Source organism: Lissotriton helveticus, chromosome 6, assembly GCF_964261635.1.
Source record: "Lissotriton helveticus chromosome 6, aLisHel1.1, whole genome shotgun sequence".
Taxonomy (NCBI): Eukaryota; Metazoa; Chordata; class Amphibia; order Caudata; family Salamandridae; genus Lissotriton; species Lissotriton helveticus.
The window spans coordinates 2,037,527,508-2,037,550,342 of NC_136067.1; the positions used below are offsets into that span (position 1 = coordinate 2,037,527,508).

The 22,835-nt window shown below is 49.7% G+C and overlaps 1 protein-coding gene across 8 annotated transcripts in view; it reads left to right on the forward strand.

The window, feature by feature from the left end:
• DNMT3A (DNA methyltransferase 3 alpha) overlaps positions 1-22,835 on the forward strand; it is a 2,120,215-nt gene that overhangs the window by 1,868,152 nt on the left and 229,228 nt on the right. For all 8 annotated transcript variants that reach the window (XM_078650037.1, XM_078650035.1, XM_078650036.1 and 5 more), the window contains one exon: positions 4,251-4,399. In XM_078650037.1, the coding sequence (XP_078506163.1) occupies positions 4,251-4,399 (149 nt within the window). The remainder of the gene's footprint in view (positions 1-4,250; positions 4,400-22,835) is intronic.

Consider the following 22,835-nt stretch of genomic DNA (forward strand, 5'->3'; position numbering starts at 1 on the left):
GCTACACCCACACCCTGTGGGACACGGTCGCGGACGTGCTGCCACAATGCCCGGAGGAGGTCCGGGCTAAACTCGCCCAAGCCCTTGTGGAGGGTCGAGATGCGGCACGATACTCTATCCGGTGTGGACTGGATACCACGGACTCACTGGGCAGGGTGATGGCAACGACGGTGGCGGTTCGACGCCACGCCTGGTTGAGGTCCGCCAATTTCCCGGCCGATGTCCAGGCCACCCTCCTGGATATGCCGTTCGATGGCCGTCGCCTTTTTGGCGACAAGGCAGACCATGCGCTGAAGCGATTTAAGGACTCCAGGGCTACGGCCAAGTCCTTAGGCCTCTCGACCACGCGCCAGCAATCGGGTGCCTTTCGCTCCTTTCGTGGCCACGGAAGGGGCATCCCCACACGTGCTGCCAGCCACGCACCGCAGAATACCCAGCAGCGCGGTGGCGGCCGTGGAAACCGCCGTGGCGGCGGAGGTCGGGGTCAGCGGCGAGGCCAGTCCACACCTCCCTCCGCAGCACCTGCCTCCAAACCTTCCTAGTCCGAGCTTTCAGGCCCATATGACGCCTGTGGGAGGCAGGGTTCGCCATCACCACTTCCACTGGCGCACTGTCACATCGGACAAGTGGGTGCTGCAAATCGTCCGAAGGGGCTACTCCCTCCCCTTCGAGGCGACCCCTCCAGCCATGCCACCGCAATTCCACCGCGTGTTGGGGGATCACTTGCAACTTCTGCAAGAGGAAGTCATGGCCCTCTTGGACAAGGGGGCCATCGAGCGCGTTCCTGGACCAGAAGTAGGGTGTGGATGTTACTCCCACTACTTTCTGGTGCCCAAGAAGGGCAAGGGGGGCTACGCCCGATCTTGGACCTACGGAACGTCAACGGCTTCCTCCGTCAAGAGAAGTTCAAGATGCTGACTTTGGCTCAGGTCTTAGCTGCCCTGGACCCCGGAGACCGGATGGTAGCGTTGGACTTGCCAGACGCTTATTTTCACATCCCCGTCCTGCCGGCCCACCGGCGTTACCTGCGGTTCACGGTAGGCCACGAGCACTTTCAGTTTACCGTGCTCCCCTTTGGCCTTACGAGCGCCCCACGGGTGTTCACGAAGGTGGCGGTGGTTGCAGCTCATCTGCGCAGGTTAGGGGTGTCAGTCTTCCCCTACCTCGACGACTGGTTGTTGAAGGCGGGCTCGCCCCAATCAGTCGTCAGCCACCTCCAGACTAAGGCCGACCTCCTGCATTTGCTGGGGTTCTCCATCAATGTGCCGAAGTCGCACCTGTGTCCCTCTCAGAAGCTCCTCTTCATCGGAGCGGTTCTAGACTCGGCGCAGTTTCGGGTTTACCCTCCCGAACAGCGGGTTCGGGATATTCAGGCTCTGATTCCCATCTTTCAGCCTTTATCCCGAGTCTCAGTCAGGTTGACGCTGCGGCTTCTGGGGCTGATGGCCTCCTGCATCCTACTGGTGCGTCACGCCCGGTGGCGGATGCGGGCTCTGCAGTGGGACCTGAAGTTTCAGTGGGCCCAGCATCAGGGCAACTTGTCCGATCACGTCTTGATCTCGGAGGGCACTGCAAGACAGTTGCAGTGGTGGCTCACGGACCGCGATTGGGTCAGTGGCAGATCCCTCTCCCTAGCCCACCCGGAGCACGTAGTTGTGACGGACGCGTCCCTCCAGGGCTGGGGTGGCCACATGGGAGAGGCGGAGATCAGAGGACTCTGGTCTCCGGCGGAGGCCCGGCTCCACATCAACCTGTTGGAGTTACGGGCGATTCGTCTAGCGCTGAAGGCATTCCTCCCCTCTGTCCGGGGTAGTGTAGTGCAGGTGTTCACGGACAACACCACCGCCATGTGGTACTGCAACAAACAGGGCGGGGTGGGGTCGTGGACCCTATGCCAGGAGGCTCTGCGCCTCTGGCAGTGGCTGGAAAGTCAGGGTGTGACCCTGGTAGTTCAACACCTGGCAGGTTCTCTGAATGCCAGGGCGGACAAACTCAGCCGTCGGTGCATGATGGATCACGAATGGCGTCTGAACTCGGACGTGGCGCAAGGCCTCTTTCAGCAATGGGGAGAGCCTTGGTTAGATCTATTCGCCACCGAAGAGAACGCGCAATGTCATCAGTTCTGCGCGTTGGAATTTCCAAGGCGGCACTCGCTCGGAGACGCTTTTCGTCGCGAGTGGAGTTGCGGTCTGTTGTACGCCTTTCCGCCTATACCACTTCTGCCCAGAGTGCTGAAGATCAGGCGCGACCGGGCCCAAGTCATCCTTGTGGCTCCGGACTGGGCACGAAGATACTGGTATCCCGAGCTACTCAGCATGTCAGTATATCCCCCGATTCGTCTGCCCCTTCGGGAGGACCTTCTGTCGCAGCAGCAGGGGACGGTCCTCCACCCGAAACCTGTCCAGTCTCCAACTACAAGCGTGGAGATTGAGCGGCGACAGTTGAGGCCATTTGACTTGCCTCCCGAAGTCTGTAATGTCATTCTGGCAGCCAGGCGTCCCTCCACAAAGTCGGTATACGCCTGCAGGTGGAACAGATTTGTGGCATGGTGCACAGCAAAGGCTGTGGATCCACTCTCTGCCCCCCTTTCTGAGGTTCTCCTCTTCCTTCTTTCTCTTGCCCAGCAGGGCTCTGCTCTGGGCACTGTCAAGGGCTACCTTTCTGCCCTTTCTGCCTTCTTAAGGCTACCTGATCAGCCTTCTTTGTTCAAGTCCCCTATTGTAAATCGATTTCTTAAGGGCATCACGCACATGTTCCCTCCTGTTCCCTTCGTGATGCCCCAGTGGGACTTGAACCTTGTTCTTACCTTCCTGATGTGCGCTCCCTTTGAGCCACTTCACAACTGTCCTCTTCGTCTTCTGACTCTAAAGACTGCTTTCCTGGTTGCCATCACCTCTGCCAGGAGAGTGAGTGAGCTCCAGGCCCTTTCTTGTACTCCACCTTTCCTTTCTGTCTATCCGGACAAGGTTGTGTTACGTATGAAGCCATATTTCCTGCCAAAGGTTGTCTCAGCCCTCCACATTGGGCAGTCCATCACCTTGCCAACCTTCTTTCCGCCTCCGCATCCCTCTAAAGAGGAAGAGCGGCTCCACCGTCTGGACCCAAAACGTGCGCTCTCATTCTATTTGGATCGCACACGCCAGTTCCGGGTGGATGACCAACTCTTTGTTGGCTACGTGGGTGCTAAGAAGGGGAAGGCGGTACACAAGCGGACCATCTCCCGGTGGATCATCTTGTGTATCCAGGCATTTTACTCCATGGCTAAGAAGGAGCCCCCTGTTGGATTGAGGGCTCATTCCACTCGGGCCACGGCAACTACAACTGCCCTGGGCCGGGGAGTGCCCTTACAGGACATTTTCAGGCAGCTACGTGGGCCTCGCTGCACACGTTCGCACAACACTACTACCTGGACAGTCAAGTCCGGAGGGATGGCTTCTTTGGCTGTTCCGTCCTCTAGGACTTTCTGGTGTGATTATTGGTTCGCAGACCCACCACCGGGGTTGGTATTGCTGGGGTATCTATTCTAAGGTAAGGAATCTATCACTAACGTGTCTCTTTCAGATACACAAGTTACTACTTGTGTAACGATATATCTGTAAGAGACATTAGTTAGTGATAGATTCCTTACCGACCCACCCATCCTCCCCGTTCTGCGAACCGATATCTAGGGTTAAGGTCATCCCCTTTCAGGGCCCTAGTTTCTTGGCACCAGTGTTGGTTCTATCATGGCTCTGCGTATCTGGCGCGGAAAAGCTGTGTATCAAAACTGACGTCAGTGCGCATGGGCGGCGTCTAAGTACTCCAACGACGTCATTCCGGCGCTAACGACGACGGACGCGGAGCCGCAGACGACGCCTACCGACGCGCAGGGGTATTGCTTCGCAAAAATTTCCGGATCCAGTCTGACGCCTGGGGATATTCTAAGGTAAGGAATCTATCACTAACTAATGTCTCTTACAGATATATCGTTACACAAGTAGTAACTTGTGCATTAGGACAAGTTGAGTGAATTGATTTTTTTTTTTACTATTAAAAGCTATTTTGTTCCAAACTTTAAAAGTGAGAAGTAACATTTCCTTGCAAAATATAATCTGAAGCCCTGTTTCTCAGACTGTTGTTTTCTTTGGGTGATTGTTTTTTATCATTAACAGCTTTTGCCCTAGTCTACTTATTGATAATGTACAAACCGCTGCCTGAGTACAAGTCTGCCTGAGATGTGAATAGTGATGGTTCTGTTTTTTCCGCCCTAGAGGGAACTGGTCGCCTATTTTTTGAGTTCTACCGACTCCTTCATGAAGCTCGACCCAAAGAAAGTGACGACCGACCATTCTTCTGGCTATTTGAGAATGTGGTGGCAATGGGGGTCAGTGACAAGAGGGACATATCACGATTCCTTGAGGTAAGAAGGAGGTAGTATATCAGTTATCACTGAATTAGACAACTGAAATACTTTATTGTTTGATTAATAAAAATCATTACAAGGATGATTATGTGTCGCTAATAAAAAACATATGTCAAATAATTACCATTATTTACACGTACAACAATATCTACACGTAGAACTGAAGACGGACGTTATCTTAGTCCTGGGTTTTTGGTTACATTGTTTCCTCTTAGTTTTTTTAGAGTCCACCCAAATGCGTCCGTTTAGTGCAATTGTACCATCACATCTAAAAATAAAAAAAATGTAAGTTCATCAATAAAAAGTTAAAAGACCTGGAAGTTTATATTTGTTCATAATAGTAAGATGTTAACTTCATCTTGACAATAAGACTTATTAAGAAATGATTAGGAAACAGTTAAGAGCCATGGTTGTCTGTTCTGATTTGGCATCTGCCAGGGCCACAGGACAAAACATTAGTTTATGTGGAGTTGACTAATACCACTAATAGTGCAATTCCGTGTGTAAGGTAAAATCCCTAATAGTTTAAAAGATCCAGGGGCACACAAGAAAGCAAAATGGTCCATGTGCAAAAGGCCATAATCAACTGCTGTTGAGTAGTACGGAGAAGTGGGTAAATCAACAAAACAACATTGGACTTAATCCTCCCTATTGTGATTAACAATTGTTTGCTTGCTGGCTCTCACCTATTAAAAATATTTTTACTGCTTTTGTGACGATCTTGGTGAACCGGATATTAAGCAGTGGGTTATCCGGGTTCATTGATGCAAGGATAGCTTGTCGACACATGCAGATGCCAAGTTTGTTCCATTCGCTCTTCAGCAATATCTTTCAATTGTCAAGGAGTACAGGACAGAGGCAGAACACATGCTCAATTGTTTCCTTGCTACTCCCACACCCCATGCACATTATGTTGGTATTACTGCGTCGCCAACTTGGCAGATGATGCAGGAATGGCCATTCACCCATTCTGAGGGCCAAAAATATTTTTTTCCACAACACTGAATAGGCACATGACAAATGGAGTGCCACTGTCCCTGGCTTAAACCCTGATACGATTGCCCAGGCGTGCTTACGTTGTGCCAGTTGGGCTCTGTCCGAGTGGAAAGACCAGAGGCACAAATTTTTTTAATGTGGATATTAAGTGCCTGCTGCGATGGATTGGAGCTCCAGATTTCTTCTGCGTCCAGGAGTTTTAGGGCATCTTGTAAGTAACGCCAGTATGATCTACCAAACTGACCTACTGAGATTTCCTGCCACAAAAGGGCCTCCAGGTATCCTTTCTGGAGGTGTGCAACTTGTTGCACAGCGTGATGAATGCTCCAACCCCTACCGCTTGGTGATCTTGAAGACCAAACTCGAGACGTATTTGAGCCGGGGATGAACTTTTTGGAAGGCTCAGCACTTGTTTGAAGATTCTTGTTATTGTTTTGTTCACATGGCTATTGTCTTTCCCTTGCATGATCTCCTGGCTATAGGTAAAGAAGTTCATCATTTTTGCCTTCATAATACTTATAAGTTGGGTCAGGCTTGGACCAGACAGTTGCCTTGCGAGGGTCTTGACTGCCACCTGGATTGTCAAGGCTTTGGCTTCTACCGCCTCTCTATGTTTGGAGAATGAGCCCCTTTTAACCATGTGGACCCCCAGATACTTATATGAAATAGCACTATCAACGCTTTTGCCCTTGTATTGCCAACCGCCACCTTGGTATTTCCTCAGCCCAAAGGTAATTGCCTTTGTCTTTGTTCAATTTAGTTTTAGTTCGTTTTCGGTTGTATAACGAGACAGCTGATCAAGTAGTCTCTGCAAGCCGACCCTAGTGTGGCTGAGCAAGACCAGGTTATCCGCGAACAGTAAATAACTAACTCTTACCCCAGCGATTTTTGGAGGATGAGAGTTGACTTCATCAAGTGACTCTGACAGATCGTAAATGAAGAGATTGAAGAGAAGGGGCACCAGCACGCAGCTTTGTTTCACTCCGCGGGATGTTTGTATTTTCCTTGAGATATACGATCCGTCCCCAAGTTTTATGCGGATCCATGTGTTAGCGTGTAGCGCAATTATGGCTTGTAAGAGCACTGGTGGAATCCCCCATTTCCGCAATTTGAGCCATAGCCGGCTTCAGGGTACGCTGTCAAAAGCGGCCTTAAAGTCGACGAAACAACCATGCATCAACATTCCTGAGGCTGCCACTTTGTCCAACAGGACAGATATTGCAAGCAGGTTTGTTATGGTACCTGATTTTTGCACAAATCCTGTCTGGTTAAAGGGTATAAGTTGTTTTTTTGTAGCCCAAGACGCCAGATCTTGGAGGATCAGTTTGGCATAGTATGTCGATTCCACATCCAATAAAGTGATCATCCTGTAGTTTTTCGGGTCTGATCTCTTGCCACTTTTGTAAATTGAGTGTATAATGGCGCAATGCCAAGATTCTGGTAATACCTAGTTAGTCCAGCAATAAGTAAAAAGGGGTGCCAGTTGATTGGCCCAGAATTCTGTGTCCTGTTAATACAGAGACTGGGGTAGACCGTTTGGCCCAGGAGCTCCATCTGAGCGGCCCTCAGTTATAATTCGTGCTGTTCTTCCCGTAAGAATTTCTAATGTTGTGGGTGCCCATGGGGCGGTTCTTCATGCTGAGGCAGCAATTTGGTATCAGTTGCCGATGGCATCCTTATGTTTGATTTGGCAGGTTTCTCGGGTGGCCCAGCATATGTTGTACCTAGCAGTTGGCATAAATTGAATTGTGGGGCCATAAGTGGAGGTTTGGGCAATGGACCATCTTCCTTTTCCGGTTCTTCAAAATGGGTTATTAGATGGGATGCACATTCGGCTTCAGAGAAGTTAGCGCTCCTTTGTCCTCCTGGTTTGTGTTTTGGAGTTAACAAGCGAACAGAAAGATTTTGGGTTGTGATTTTTACTTGCGTGTATCAATTTTAACCAAAACTGCTCGGAGCGCTTGTTTTTCTCAAGAAATATTGCTTGTCGAAGTGCTTTTTGGGCATGCTTAAATATATTGAATGTGTGAACTTCCCCTGGATGCCTACGTACTTGTCTTAGCGCACTACTACGTATTGATTTTAATTTCTTAGTTTCAGCTGTTATTATTGTTGATTTACCTTGTTTGGTTTTTCGTATGGTGCGTGGGAAGTTTTTAAGCAATTCCTGGGAGAAGAGTTCCCATGCTATAGTAGGCGGGAATACCTCGAAGCTCCTTAAATCTTAGAGCGCTGCATTTGGTCATTCCATTTCAACCTTTTAAGGTTTTCAGTGTGATTTCCTTCTGAAGTCTGGCTTGTCACGGCATGACGGGCCATGTCAAATGACATGGTAATCACTTGGGGACGATGATCGCTGTCTCCTCGTGCGGCTATGGTATAATTCTCAATCAAGGGGAGAATTTACTTGTTGCAGATAGTATAGTCTAGAAAGGAGTAAGTACGACCATTGGATCTTGTCCAGTTTGGTGGATTATCCTTAGGGAAGCGGCCATTGAAAATTGTGTAACCCAGAACACTGAGTTGTAGCACCATATATTCACTGAGTTTGCTATGTTTGTTACCAGTGGGTTTTGTTTGTTCCAGAATGTCTAGCCACTGTGCGTCATACTCTTCAGGGAGTTCTTGAAAGAGATTTGTATTATAGTCGCCAGATACTAAGCATGCTGTTTTTTTGTGGTTACTTTGTATTTCGCAGAAAATCTCGATTAGGTGATTGAACTTGGATTTTTTCTCCCTGATGCTTGGTGAAATATAAACATTGATCAGAATTAGTTGTTCAGTCTGTTTGGGATTATCAATCCTTATGTCGGTGATCCAGTCTTCCTTGAATGTCAGGTGAGCTATGTTAACATTTAACTTGACAAGATATAAATTGTGAGACCGCCGCTGGGCCGACCAGATTTATGCAGCCTCTGAGCGAGAGTTCTATATTCCAGGTATCCTTCTATTGGAAGACTAACCAGTGACCATGTTTCCTGCAATAATATAACCTTGTGATGTTTTAAAAACGTTATCTCATCTGGAGATTGAAGTTTCGGGGTAAGACCGTTGATACTGAGAGACTGGGTTGAATACCAGTTCAATTGTAGTTTCACCCGTCCAGGGCCGCTGGCAGCCATGCAGAGTTAATTGCAGTGGTTTTGGGCTCCTCTGTTTCAGGGCGGGTGGCCCTTCCGGGGGATTGGCCTTTAGCTGATCTTAGTATTGAGAGGGGTGGTGGTCCTGGTTTATCTAATGAGGCCGGTGGTTTTGCAAGAACCGATGGGTACTGTGGTTCGGTTTGTGGAACTATTTTAATGCCCCATTTGTTAAATAGGTCAGACCTTGATAATACCTGCTCCTTAATTGCTGCAGTGTAAAACGTGATTAACGTTGGTTCAGTAAGTTGATTACTTCTGATGGGTTTAAATTCAATTTAAATTATATCGTTGGATTCAATATGGCGCAGTTCGGAGGTAGATTTAAAAAGTTTCAGGATGTTCCCTCTGTTCAAAATGTCGTGTGGTCCTTGGGTGAGGTATTCAGGGATAAATAACAATTTGGTTTTTTACTTTGTTGTAGTGGGATCCTGGCCAGGGGTTTTGTGGTTGTTTTTATCCATTGTCTGGGGTAGGTCGATTCTCCTTTGAATATATAATAGTTGTTGCTCGTGTCCCACTTGTTCGCCTTGAAGTTGGTGGTCCACTATGTTGGGGGGATGTTTGCTCATTTGTAGTATGTCTGGATTCTTAAGCAGTGTTATCTGAAAGTTCTCCTTGCCTTTTGACCCATACTCATCCTCGCACTGTTCTTTGGCTTCCCTGTTTCGGTTTTCTTTTGGTATGTTTATCATATTTGTTGGAATTGTCGGATCTTCTAGTCCGGTCTTGACGGTATAAGGTAATGTTTCTGACTTAGTGACCTTTTCCAGCTCATCTAAAATCAAGGGCTGTGGAGATTTTGTTGAAACCCTAGTTGGCTCTGTAATTGATTGTGAGAGTGATTTTTGTGATGGTGAAAAGTTACTATCAAAACTTACAGCGCTGATTGAGCCAAGTCGTGTGTTGCCCTTTTCAGTGTGTGTGTTTGGGGGTGGGGGGTTGTCCACTGGTCATGTTTTGTGTCGCTGTACTGTGTTTATTGCGTTTTTTCCGTAGTCTCTTTCTTTCCCTTTTGCTCAGGTGTTGATTTTGAGGGGATTTATTCATTATTCCCATCCCTGGGCCGACATCTCTGATATCGGTACTTTGCGTTTTCTTGGACGTAGACAGTGTTTCTATTTTTGATGTAATTTTATTCTTATTATTTGGTTTAGTGATTTGAAAAATACCGTACTCCTTGGGTACCGCTTGATTGTCTGGAGACGGAGCTGCAGCTGAGACGTTGATCGGTTGAATATCGATTTTTACTGGTGAGACCTAATGTCCTTTTTCTAGTTTTGTTATGATTTGTGCTTTGATCATTGACTTTCTGAGTGGTTACATTGATTGAATGTGAGCATAGGGGATGTGGTTGGTATTGCGGACCTGATGTTAATTTCCTTATTTCTGTCAGGACCAAGGCGAGGAACTGCGGAAGCGTAGATAGACTATCGATTATTGGTGAACAGCAGCATATCGCTTGGGTCAGGTTGACTTTAGATTGTGCTTTTGGTATTAGAGTGTTCAAGCCTTCCAGTTTATTGTCGATCTCTGCTGTATATACTGCGAGTGTATTTAGAAGGTCGACTTGTAGGTCAAGTTTATCTGAATGATAATTTAATGCAGACATTGTAGGGTTTGTTAAAGCTGGGGCCAGATAGTAGTGGATTCAAACGCAGCTGGGTCATACCCTTCAATCGCGACTTTTGTCTTGTCTTTTGTCTTGTTGGAGTCTTAAAGAAAGATAAATCCAGGAGGGACTGGTCATTGGGCTCTCCTGACTTTGTTTCAGGAGAATCGTAATGGGTCAGGGCAGAAGGCGTTGTTGGCGTTAACGGTTTGATATCTGAAAGAAACAGGTTAGTATTAGATTCCTTACCTTAGAATATCCCCAGGCGTCGGACTGGATCCGGAAACTTTTGCGTAGCAGTACCCTTGCGCGTCGGTAGGCGTCGTCTGCGGCTCCACGTCCAGCGTCGGCGTCGTTGGCGCTGGGATGACGGTCGCCGGAGTACTTACACGCCGCCCTCGCGCGCTGACGTCAGTTCTTCTTTTTTCCGCGCCAGCAAGTGCTGATCCGGAAAAAGTTGTACCCTAGTCAATTTTTTAATACCTTTTTCGATCCTTTTTGATCATCTTTCGAAGTCTCTCGAATCCGACGGTGTCAGTAGGGATGCCCGGGTTCAAACCCTGCGTCGATTGCAGCCGACTGATGTTGGTTACCGACCCCCATCGCCGGTGCCTTCACTGTCTGGGCCCCCACCACGACGACAAGTCCTGCTCCGACTGCCGGGCCCTGACGTCCAAAGCTAGACGGGAGCGGTCCCGCAAGCGACTCGAGCTCCGGCAGTCAGCCCCGCGCCGCTCGAGGTGCCGGTCCGGAAGGAGGTCGAGGAACCGGTCGCGGGGCCGGAGCCACCACAGTTCCGGGAGTCGTCACCAGTCTAAGGGCTCGAAGTCCTCAGTTAAGAGGCACAAGAAGTCGAAGAGGCGCCATCGCTCTTCTGACTCCCCCGACGCTCGCGTGGCGCGGCCGGGGGTTCGGACGACACCGCCCCCGCGGCTCCGCCGGAGCCGCAGGCGTCGCGGCCTGCTCCATACTAGCCGGTCCCTAGGCAGAACGCGACGCCGGAGGAGATTGAGTCATTTCTCATGGCCATGAGGTCGCACGCTCCTCCGTCGGGTTCCGTGGCGCCTTCGGGCCAAGCGGCCCCGACTGGGTCCCCAGGCGGGCCGGGTGCTTCGACCCCAACGCCGTCGGGTGCTTCGGCCCCGATGCCGTCGGCGACTTCGGTCTCCACGCCGCAGGGCCCTGCCGGATCCGGGTCGTCGCCGGTCGACCTCGCCAGCGCCGGCCCCTAGGGTGTCGCCGTCCCAGGACAATGCCGTCCCCGGTCCTACCCTCGATTCGGGTGAGGCGTCTCTCGACGCCAATGGGAGACTTTTACTTCTACGACCCGGCCCCATCCTTTGAACCTGAGTACCAGGTGATGGGTGACGAGGAGGATTGGGAGGGGTCCGAGGACCCTCTGGCACGTGAGTGTCAGTCTTCTCAGGACTGGACAGGCGAGCTTGGGGACGCCAGTGGTCTGGACACTTCGCCCGACACTGGTTTTGTCTCCCCTCCTACCGTGGCTACGGAGGAGGGGGCTGCCTATAGTGTGGTGCTGATGCGGGCTGCCAAGGCCTTGGGCCTTGAGCTCCCCGTCGCGGCCTTGAGGACTAACCTCCTCACTGAGGTCCTTAAACCGCAGGCAAGCTCGGCCGAGACTCTGCTGCCTTTTAATGAGGCCTTGTCAGACGTTCTTCTGGGCACTTGGTCCAAGCCCGCTACAGGTACGCCTGTAGATAGGAACGTAGCCAGGCGCCACCGCCCGGCTCCGGGCGACCCTTGCTTCCTGTCCACCCACCCCACCCCCGAGAGCCTGGTCATCCAGGCCTCTAACTCCCAGACCGCATTCCCGACGGCTCCCCCCGATCGGGAATCCAAGAGGTATGAGCAATACGGGAAAAAGGTATTCTCCTCCCTGAGTTTGGGGTTGCGGTCAGTCAACACCGCCTTCCTCTTGGGCCGTTACACCCACTCTCTGTGGGACACGGTCGCGGACGTGCTGCCACAATGTCTGGAAGAGGCAAGGACTAAACTCGCCCAAGCCCTGGCGGTGGGTCGAGATGCGTCACGGTATTCCATCCGGTGTGAGCTGGGTACCACGGACTCACTGGGCAGAGCGATGGTAACGACGGTGGCGATCCGTCGCCACGCCTGGTTGAGGTCCGCCAACTTTTCGGCTGATGTCCAAAACACCCTTATGGACATGCCGTTTGATGGCCGTCGCCTCTTTGGCGACAAGGCAGACCATGCGCTTGAGCGCTTTAAGGACTCCAGGGCTACGGCCAAGTCCCTGGGCCTCTCGGCCCTGCGCCAGCAAACGGCTGCCTTTCGCCCCTTTCATGGCCAAGGAAGGGTCGCCCCCACATGCCTTGCCAGCCACAGGCCGCAGACTACCATCCAGCGCGGTGGCGGACGTGGAAACCACCCTGGTGGCGGTCGGGGACAATGGCGAGGCCAGTCCACACCTACTCTTGCAGCATCCGCCTCAAAACCCTCCTAGTCCGAGCTTTCAGGCCCATGTGACGCCAGTGGGGGGCAGGGCTTGCCATCACCACCTCCACTGGCGCACTGTCACATCGGACAGATGGGTGCTGCAAATCGTCCGAAGGGGCTACTCCCTCCCCTTCGAGGCGTCCCCTCCAGCCATGCCACCGCAGTTCCACTGCGTGTCGGGGGATCACTTGAAACTTCTACAAGAGGAAGTTACGGCCCTCTTGGCCAAGGGGGCCATCAAGCGCGTTCCTGGGCCAGAAGTAGGGTGTGGTTGTTACTCCCACTACTTTCTGGTACGTAAGAAGGGCAAAGGGGGCCTACGCCCTATCTTGGATCTGCGGAACGTCAACGGCTTCCTCCGGAAGGAAAAGTTTAAGATGCTGACACTGGCTCAGGTCTTAGCTGCCTTGGACCCGGGAGACTGGATGGTAGCTTTGGACTTGCAGGACGCCTATTCTCACATACCCATCCTGCTGGCCCACCGGCGTTACCTGCGGTTCACGGTAGGCCACGAGCACTTTCAGTTTACCGTGCTCCCCTTTGGCCTTACCAGCGCCCCACGGGTGTTCACGAAAGTGATGGCGGTGGTCGCAGCTCATCTGCGCAGGTTAGGGGTTTCAGTCTTCCCCTACCTCGACGACTGGTTGTTGAAGGCGGGCTCGCCCCAGACAGTCGTCAGCCATCTCCAGACTACGGCCGACCTCCTGCACCTGCTGGGGTTCTCCATCAATGTGCCGAAGTCACACCTGTGTCCCTCTCAGAAGCTCCTCTTCATTGGAGCGGTACTAGACTCGGCGTAGTTTCGGGTTTATCCTCCCGAACAGCTGGTTCGGGATATTCAGGCTCTGATTCCGATCTTTCAGCCGTTATCCTGCGTCTCGGTCAGGTTGACGCTGCGGCTTCTGGGGCTGATGGCCTCCTGCATCCTTCTGGTGCATCACGCCCGGTGGCGGATGCGGGCTCTGCAGTGGGACCTGAAGTTTCAGTGGGCCCAGCATCAAGGCAACTTGTCCGACCATGTCTTGATCTCGAAGGGCACTGCAAGACTGTTGCAGTGGTGGCTCACGGACTGCGATTGGGTCAGCAGCAGATCCCTCTCCCTACCCCAACCGGAGCACGTAATTGTGACGGACGCGTCCCTCCAGGGCTGGGGGGGGCCACATGGGAGAGGCGGAGATCAGAGGCCTCTGGTCTCCGGCGGAGTCCCAGCTCCACATCAACCTTCTGGAGCTGCGGGCGATCCGGCTTGCACTGAACGCATTCCTCCCCTCTGTCCGGGGGAGTGTAGTGCAGGTTTTCACGGACAACACCACCACAATGTGGTACTGCAACAAACAGGGCGGGGTGGGGTCGTGGACCCTATGCCAGGAGGCTCTGCGCCTCTGGCAGTGGCTGGAACATCAGGGTGTGACCCTGGTGGTTCAACACCTGGCAGGTTCCCTGAACGCCAGGGCGGACGAACTCAGCCGTCGGTGCAGGATGGATCACGAATGGCGTCTGAACTCGGACGTGGCGCAAGGCCTCTTTCAGCAGTGGGGAGAGCCCTGGTTAGATGTATTCGCCACAGAAGAGAACTCGCAATGTCATCAGTTCTGCGTATTGGAATTTCCAAGGCGGCACTCGCTCAGAGACGCTTTTCGTCGCGAGTGGAGCTGCGGTCTGTTGTACGCCTTTCCGCCTATACCACTTCTGCCCAGAGTGCTGAAGAAGATCAGGCGCGACCGGGCCCAAGTTATCCTTGTGGCTCTGGACTGGGCATTAAGATATTGGTATCCAGAGCTACTCAGCATGTCTGTCGATCCCCCGATTCGTCTGCCTCTTCAGGAGGACCTTCTGTCGCAGCAGCAGGGGACGTTCCTCCACCCGAACCTGTCCAGTCTCCACCTCCATGCTTGGACATTGAGCGGTGACAGTTGAGGTCTCTGACTTTGGGATTATCGCTGCCTTTGCTTACCACCTGTGAGGACCTGCGTCACCTGCCGTCATCAGCGAGAGAGAGCTTTCCTGCCCGTGAACCTTCCGCCTGCCTCCCGCAGCCCTGCCGTTTTCACAACTCAGAGCGGGGCTGCTGCGAGGAGACCGGCGAGGGGCGGACTCCATTGTCCAGCTGCCCTAGAGGTTGCTGCGTCAACACCAAGCGCCAGGAGGCGCATAAAACAAGCATCAGCCCCGCCTCGCGGGACGCGAGCGGGACGCCCGGACGAACCTCGGACAAAAGGCGGACAGTCCGAGACTGTCCGCGACTGGACTGGGCCCTATCCCTTGCCTTTGAAGTAAGGAAATTATCTACAACGTTTGTATGCTACTGTTTATGGGAAGTTAAGCTGAGTATTTTACTTTCTCACCCTATGTTCTACCAACATTTGTGACTTGATATATCTTTTTCCAAGTGTATTTATTTATCTAATGTCCAATATGCCAAAAAAAACGGCCCCTATCGTTTCTAATACATTAGACAACTACTTCAATCTTCAACCCCTGAGCCCAACCCAATCATCCTCACAGATAGAAACTCCACTTCTGGATGCTCCTATTGACTTGACAGATATTGATACACACCCAGGTGATAATTACCATCAAAATAGTGCCCCGGCAGTCGATTTAGAAATTCCTGTTGTAACCGACCTAGAAAATCGATTCTGACCCTGAGACACGTGTCCAAATTACAGACGAAGACCCCTCTTCCTCTTCCGAACAGGAAACTCGACCTGCTAGAACATGCAGAAAAATCCAGCCAAAACGAGTAGGCCTACGATCAGGACTAAGGAAGAAAAGGGCATCACCCCCTGGGAAAACTAAGGCCAGAAGTATGGAGCACGGGGATGACAGCGAGAAATGCAGTAGGGATGATGAGCTGTTCCACAGGATAGCCGATATGATTGATTCTAAAATCAAATCTATCGTTAAGCCTCTGATTGCCAAAATTGATAAACTAAATGCGGAGATAAAAAAAATGGGTGGGACCCAGAGTAAGGTTGTGGGCGAGGTTGATAAACTGGCAACACTAGTGACAAAAGTGGTTCAAGCAACAGAGGAAAATGTTGGGAGTCCAACAGAGGAGAGGGGCGGCTCGACGCTATCTATCCGCCCGGCTCAGGTTCCAACAAGTACTAATAATCGCCCCGTGGCTACAGATGGTGGATTAGTAACATCAAATATTCCGCCTGTATCATGCCCAGAAACAGATCCCCTTCAATTCATAGACTCCTGTGATACTGGTATTGGCCAATGTGCCACCTCTGGCAAATGGTCAATCGGAATCTCCAGCATCACTGTCCAGTAATGCACTGCATTGGCTAACAGGAAATATGCAGATGGCGCCAGGAGGGAAACAGCAGTTAGCGGGTGAAATTAAGACAGTGAAAAGGGTTGCCTGGATTGGGAATCGACTAAAAAGGTTTACAGGTCACTGTGTAACGGTGACTTTTTCCCACCCGGATGTTTTACCCAATGTCCTGACCAATATCCTTCCGCCACAAAGAAGAAGTGGGACTGTTGTTCCCCTCACTCTAAAAAATTTTTACGGTGAACAACAAAATGTAACATTCCCCAAGACCCTGGAGTCAGAGTGGGACACTGTGAGAAATGGACGAGGAGCAAAGGCACCAGTTAACGAATGGGGAATGGTTTTGGGAAATAGATATGTGGTTCTATCGGGGTTAAATGATTGTGATTGACTTGATAGGGGACGTAACATTGCATGCCCTATCCCACCAGGTGATTGTCAAGTGGGAGACACTATTGTCCAGATAAATGCTTCGATAAGTGCTACTCCCATGCCCCTGATAAAAGTAATGAGAAAACAAAATATTTTAGTGGTTTCAAAGGGAACTAATGACCTCAACGGCCCATCTGTTTGCAATACCAAGGATAGCGCAAATGTAAAAACATCTTCAAATTGGGGGGTAATTGAGAATAACACGAGTGAAAGTATTTCATCTCAAGATTGTAGGGTTAGTCAAACCACTAGCATGGAACCACTTAATGCTAATGTTCCTGCTCAATTTACCTTGGTGTCATGGAATGTTGCAGGCCTAAAAAGTAAAATGACATCCCTGGACTGGCTATCTTTCCTGGATACTAAGGATATAATCCTTCTCCAGGAAACTTGGCAAGTAGCCCCAGAACCAAAACAAGGATATTTACACTTCTACATCCCAGCTACACCGAGTTTAAGGGGAAGGTCAAAGGGGGGCTTGGTGACATGGGTAAAACAGAATAGTGGGTACTCTGCTCTCCAGTTGGCTAAAAATAACCCTGATATTCTGTTAGTTAAATTCCAGCGATTTCATTGCAAGGATCTTTACATTTTTAATATTTATTCAAGGGGCCTTCCGGGTGGTAAACCCACTGAGGCAGTCGACCAACTAGATTTTCTTTATAAGCAATATTGTTTGAACGCCAATGTTATTGTTGCCGGCGATTTTAATTGTTGTTTTGAACCCTTAGATAACTATGATATAGATCTTACGGTAGAAGAGGACTATATCTGGGAAATCCCTCAGCTGTCTTTATTACCTATTAAAAAGTGGTCAGAGGCCGCATTACAATTAAAAGTTTTATGTGTGGAGCATGGGCTACGGGCCACTAACGGAAGAACGGGTTCTGACAAACAGGGTGCCCCTACTTTCAACAATGGTACATCACATAGTCGTATTGACTATATTCTCACTAATAAGGAGAACTGGTCTAGTGTCGATAATATGTGGATAGAGCCACAGGCCGAATGTGATCATGACCCACTAATCTTGTTACTTAGGTTGTTTGATCTACAGAAAAGTGAAGGACCGAGGGATAACTTCCAAATCGCCCTCTCAAATGACCACAGACGTATTAGATGGTCCAATTGTGTAACAAATGAAGAGAGTGTTGCAGCTATGAGGGATTTAACCACCCAGGCTATCATAGAACTAAGGAGTAACTCCACTGTGGAGGCTCCGGCATCTAATGTTAGTAGGATCCACAATGCTTTTTTTAATAAATTGAGATTTTTCTTTGTTAAAAAAGTTACTAAAAGACAGTGTAGGCCGGTAAGGAAGGAAGATCAATGGTATGATAAACCCTGTAGGGTTGCTTACAGGGCCGTGTCAGATGCAGTAAAGACCAAAGATATAGTTAAGATAAAGGATGCCCGAGTCATGTACAAAAAAACACAAACTAGGGCAAAAGGTGAATGGGATGATGGTTATTGGAGGGATCTCTTGAGAGCTAGTAAAGAAAGATCTATGTCCTCCTTCTGGGATATGGTTAAATAAGGAAGGGGGGTCAAAAGAGGAGAACCCACGAACTATGTGTCACCAGACGCTTGGGTTTCCCACTATGCGTCTCAGTTCGCTTCTGAGGATGGAGATGAAGATGGGTGCGAAGCATTTTTGAATACAACTACGAGTGCTAGTCACCTATCTTTCACTAAAGCTGATGTTCTAAAAACTCTGAACAACATCCCAAAAGCAAGGGCCCCAGGTTTGGATTCTGTTCCTGCAGATCTATTTATGCATGACAAGGACCTTTGGGCTTCCTACATCCAGTTGCTAGCCAATGGCATTGCGAAGGGTTCGCCTATTCCGGAGACCTGGAAGGGAGCCGAGATCATCCCAATCTTTAACAAGCATTTGCAATGCAATAGGTCTCGCATTAGGAAAGTTTGAGCTATTGGTATTGTAAATGGCAAAGTTTTTTTTTTTTTTTTTTTTTAAATAGCTAAATTAATAGCTTTGTCATTTACAATGCCAATAGTTATAACTTTCGCAAATGTGATACCTATATGTGAGGTCTAGATGTAACCCCATTCACACTTTACCTCTCCTACTATGTCCACAGCTGCATGCAGGAATACACACTGCCAAAAAGGAGATCAGGACATTTACACTCTTAGGACCCCAAGATCGAAGCTCACGCTCTTTTTTGTTTTGTTTCTACTAGTATTTTTATTTCCCTGTATCTACCTATCTCTCTATCCGTGAGCATTTCTATTTTCCTTTTTTCTTCCATCACTGAATCGACATGCATTTATGAACCAGTCATATAGTGACCCATGTACGTCACAAATTCGTTGCTCCTGGTGCCTCGTGAATTTTTTAAACGTCTGCTAGTAAAAACGTGTATGAAACTATCTACACAATACAACACAGGAAGATTCGGCATTCATTTTGAATTGCCTCAAATGTTACCTGTACCAGATGATCATAAAGTAAAAGCAAATATGGGAACAGGCAGTTGAAGAGGACTGTCCAGTCCCCCTCCTCCTCCCACAGAGTGGTATGATCCATTGATCCGACGTCGTGCCACATTCCGAGACATCGCCCCCGTCCTCGTGCGCCAGTGGAGGATTCCACCACCCGACGCTTTTTTGCAGGGGGGTGAGTTCATTGTTTAGCTTCTCTAGCTTCGTGCAGTTAAAGATTTATGATTCTTTTTCGTACAATGAAGTGATCGATTCCACGGCCTATGTAGTTCCTCTTCATATTTAAATGACCTGTGAGACGAGTGGATGACACATCTTTTAATTTCATAGAGTGAAGCTGTCCTCTGTCCCCCTAGCAGAAGTGCAACCAATTGCTCTTTAGTGCAGTTTCGGTCTGACTTGCAATTTGTTCGTTAGAATAATCCGTGGCTCCCCCAATGGCATGGAATGATCCAGAGCCCCCATCTAATGGAAAGGGGTGATCCCTCTCCCCCTCTCATGCAGTGGAACATTCTGTGGACATCCTCATGCAATGGAGCAATCAAGCATTCGTTGCAGTTTTCTCTTAACTTACAACAACTGCGAGGGCAGGGAAATCTTCGCGAGAGCGCGTTGTGCAGTCCGTCCAGAGCTCGCGCCGCCGGCCTGCGACCAGGAAGTCAGGCAGGCCAGGCGGGACAACCGGAAACAGGAAGTAGGAGGGCGGGAGCCTACCCCGCCTCCCACGGAAGAGCCGCGATTTTTTGGAGCACCGGAGCAGGCAGGAGCCTACCCTGTGCCCCGGTGCCGAAGAAGGGAGGAAGAGTCCTGCTGCCGGTGAGAGCCGCTGCACCAAGGAAGCCGGTGAGTGGGGCTTCGTCTTGTTGCTGGGCTGCGAGGGCGGGGGGCATGTGTGTGTGTGCGCGCGCGTGCGGCGGCGGGCTGTGTATGTGTGTGAGCGTGCGTGCGTGCGTGTGTGTGTGTCTTGGAGTCTGTGTGTATGCGTGTGTGTGTGTGACTGTGGGGGGGAGGGGGTTGCCTGTCTGGGTGCCTGCGTGTCTGTGTAAGTGCGTGTGCGCGCGTGTGTGTGTCTGTGTGCATGCATGCGCGTTAGGCTGACTTGCTGGGAGTATGGGAGGGAAGTGCACGGCGCGGCGCAGGACGGAACGTGCGCGTTCGCGCACACAAATCCAGGAAAAAAGCTTGTACACCCTCTTGTCCTCCTTCCCCCGAGACAGGCAACATTAGGTCTCCAGCTGGACACCTGCATCCTTCGGATGCAGGTTACCAGCTCGACCTAAAAAGGGGGAATGCTCGGATCCAGGTAATTGTAGGCCTATTAGCCTTATCGCATGCATACAAAAAATATTGGCAAGGCTTGTACTGCAGCGCATCCACGGCTGGATAGATGAACAAGACATTCTGTCACCCCTACAGGCAGGGTTTCGCAGTCATACTAGTACTATTGATCAAGTTTTTAGATTTGTTTTAATATATTGGCGTGTAGTGTTACTTGGGGGGGGTATGCTCTTTGCAGCCTTTGTTGATCTTAAATCAGCATTCAACTTGGCCTCTCGTGCTAAATTGTGGAAAGCTCTACAAGAACAGGGCATCACAAATGAAATCCTGTCCTTGTTAATTAGATTGCACGAGAATAATTTTGCTCAAGTCCGATGGAATCAGCAGGGTAGCGTAACTGACAAATTCCCCATTGCAAGGGGAGTACGCCAAGGATGTGTACTAGCCCCAACCCTCTTCTCGCTATACATCAACAGGGTGATCAGGTACTTTGAGCAACAACCGACCGACACACCCAAGTTGGCCGGAAAACTGATCCCCCTGTTGATGTTTGCGGATGATACCTTACTAATATCAAAGACACAACAGGGTCTTCAGAAGGCCATTGGAGTTTTTGAAGTGTTTTGTGCAGACCATGGTCTTGTTATTAATACAGCTAAAACAAAATTCATGGTTCTGCACAAACGGAAATATGTTAGAGGGAAGGTGGTTATGGACGGGGTCCAACTGGAACAGACCCAAGTCTTTAATTACCTGGGCATTACCCTGTCATATAAGTTAGACTGGAAACAGCACACCAACCAGCTGGTTACGAGGCATGCACAATTGACAGGAGCACTCACCAAGGAATTTTATTCTTCACACACTAGGCCTATCACTCCTGTTTTAAAGATTTACAATGCAAAGGTAGGAGCAGCGGTCCTTTATGGGGCTGAACTCTGGGGGCCCAGTAACCTTACAAAGTTGACGGTTGCCCAAAATAATTTTTTTCGTAAGATCACTGGTTTACCAGTATCCACTCCCTTGCTACCTCTCCACTATGATCTAGGATCTCATAGCTTCGAGGATATGGCCAAATATAGATCAGTTGCTTACTGGAGGAGATTATGGGTAACCCCGGAACTCTCCCAGTATGCCCAGGGCTTCCTCGAGGTCAGAGACTCGGATAAAGCTCACAAAATTTTATGGATGAGGGAGGTGAAAGCAATCTATATGGCTATGGGTCTATCTCCATTATGGGATGACCCTGTGAGGAATGTTTTCCCACCAAAGAAAACACTTTGTGATTTGTATTGGAACATGGTTGAGGCTAAGAGCTTTGGATGTCGTATTGAACCATCCTTTACTACTGATTTCTTAGAACTCAAGCATGTACCGGCCCTAGAACCCTATTGGGATTGGATTACCATCCCCGGGGACCGGAAGAAGTACCATCAAATGAGGGTGGGGACACTACCACTAAATGCTTTAACTGCGAAATGGCGTGGGAACAAAATCTCGGTGTGCCCTTTTTGCCCTGACCAAAGGGAAGATATTGGGCATGTATTGTTTGCCTGCCCAGAATACAACGTACCTAGAAGATCATGGCTAAAACCGATTTGTGTTCAGCTAGGCTTCAAAACTGCTAGCGAGGCCACTAGGATTTTAAGAACTGATACCTCTCAGCCAGTTGTAATAGCCATGTCTAAATTTCATCATTGGGTGTGGATAATCCGGGCCCGTAAAATGAATTTGGAATAACCCCAGGGCCAGTTGTCATACGCTGCTATTCGACTTTGTAAATTGTAAACTGTATTAAGAAATAGATGTATTTAGCATTGAACGAATTTCGTTTTTTAATACTGTTTTATCTTTTTTAATTTAATATATTTAAATTTTGTAAATATGGACGAGCTAGTATGCTCTTTTTTTAGATAAAATTGAAATGATTAATTGTGGATCTTACTATTTGCTGGGTGGGGGGGGCAATTTGTTAATATGTAAATGTCTTTTTATGATTGAAAAATATCGAATAAAGACTATTTTGAATTGAATTGTATTGACTTGCCTCCTGAAGTTTGTAATGCGATTCTGGCAGCCAGGCGTCCCTCCACAAAGTCGGTATACGCCTGCAGGTGGAACAGATTTGTGGCATGGTGCACAGCAAAGGCTGTGGATCCACTCTCTGCCCCCCTTTCTGAGGTTCTCCTCTTCCTTCTTTCTCTTGCCCAGCAGGGCTCTGCTCTGGGCACTATCAAGGGCTACCTTTCTGCCCTTTCCGCCTTCTTGAGGTTACCTGATCAGCCTTCTTCATCCAAGTCCCCGATTGTTAATAGATTCTTGAAGGGCATCACTCATATGTTCCCCCTGTTCCTTTCGTGATGCCCCAGTGGGACTTGAACCTGGTTCTGACTTACCTGATGTGCGCTCCCTTTGAGCCGCTTCATAACTGTCCTCTCCGTCTTCTTACCCTTAAGACTGCTTTCCTGGTTGCCATCACCTCTTCCAGGAGAGTGAGTGAGCTCCAGGCTCTTTCGTCTAAACCCCCTTTCCTTTCTGTCTATCCGGACAAGGTTGTGTTGCGGACAAGACCCTCTTTCCTGCCCAAGGTAGTCACAGCCTTCCACATCGGGCAGTCCATCACCTTGCCCACCTTCTTTCCGCCTCCGCATCCCTCTAAAGAGGAAGAGCGGCTCCACTGTCTGGACCCAAACCCTGCGCTCTCATACTATCTGGATCGCACACGCAAGTTCCGGGTGGATGACCAAC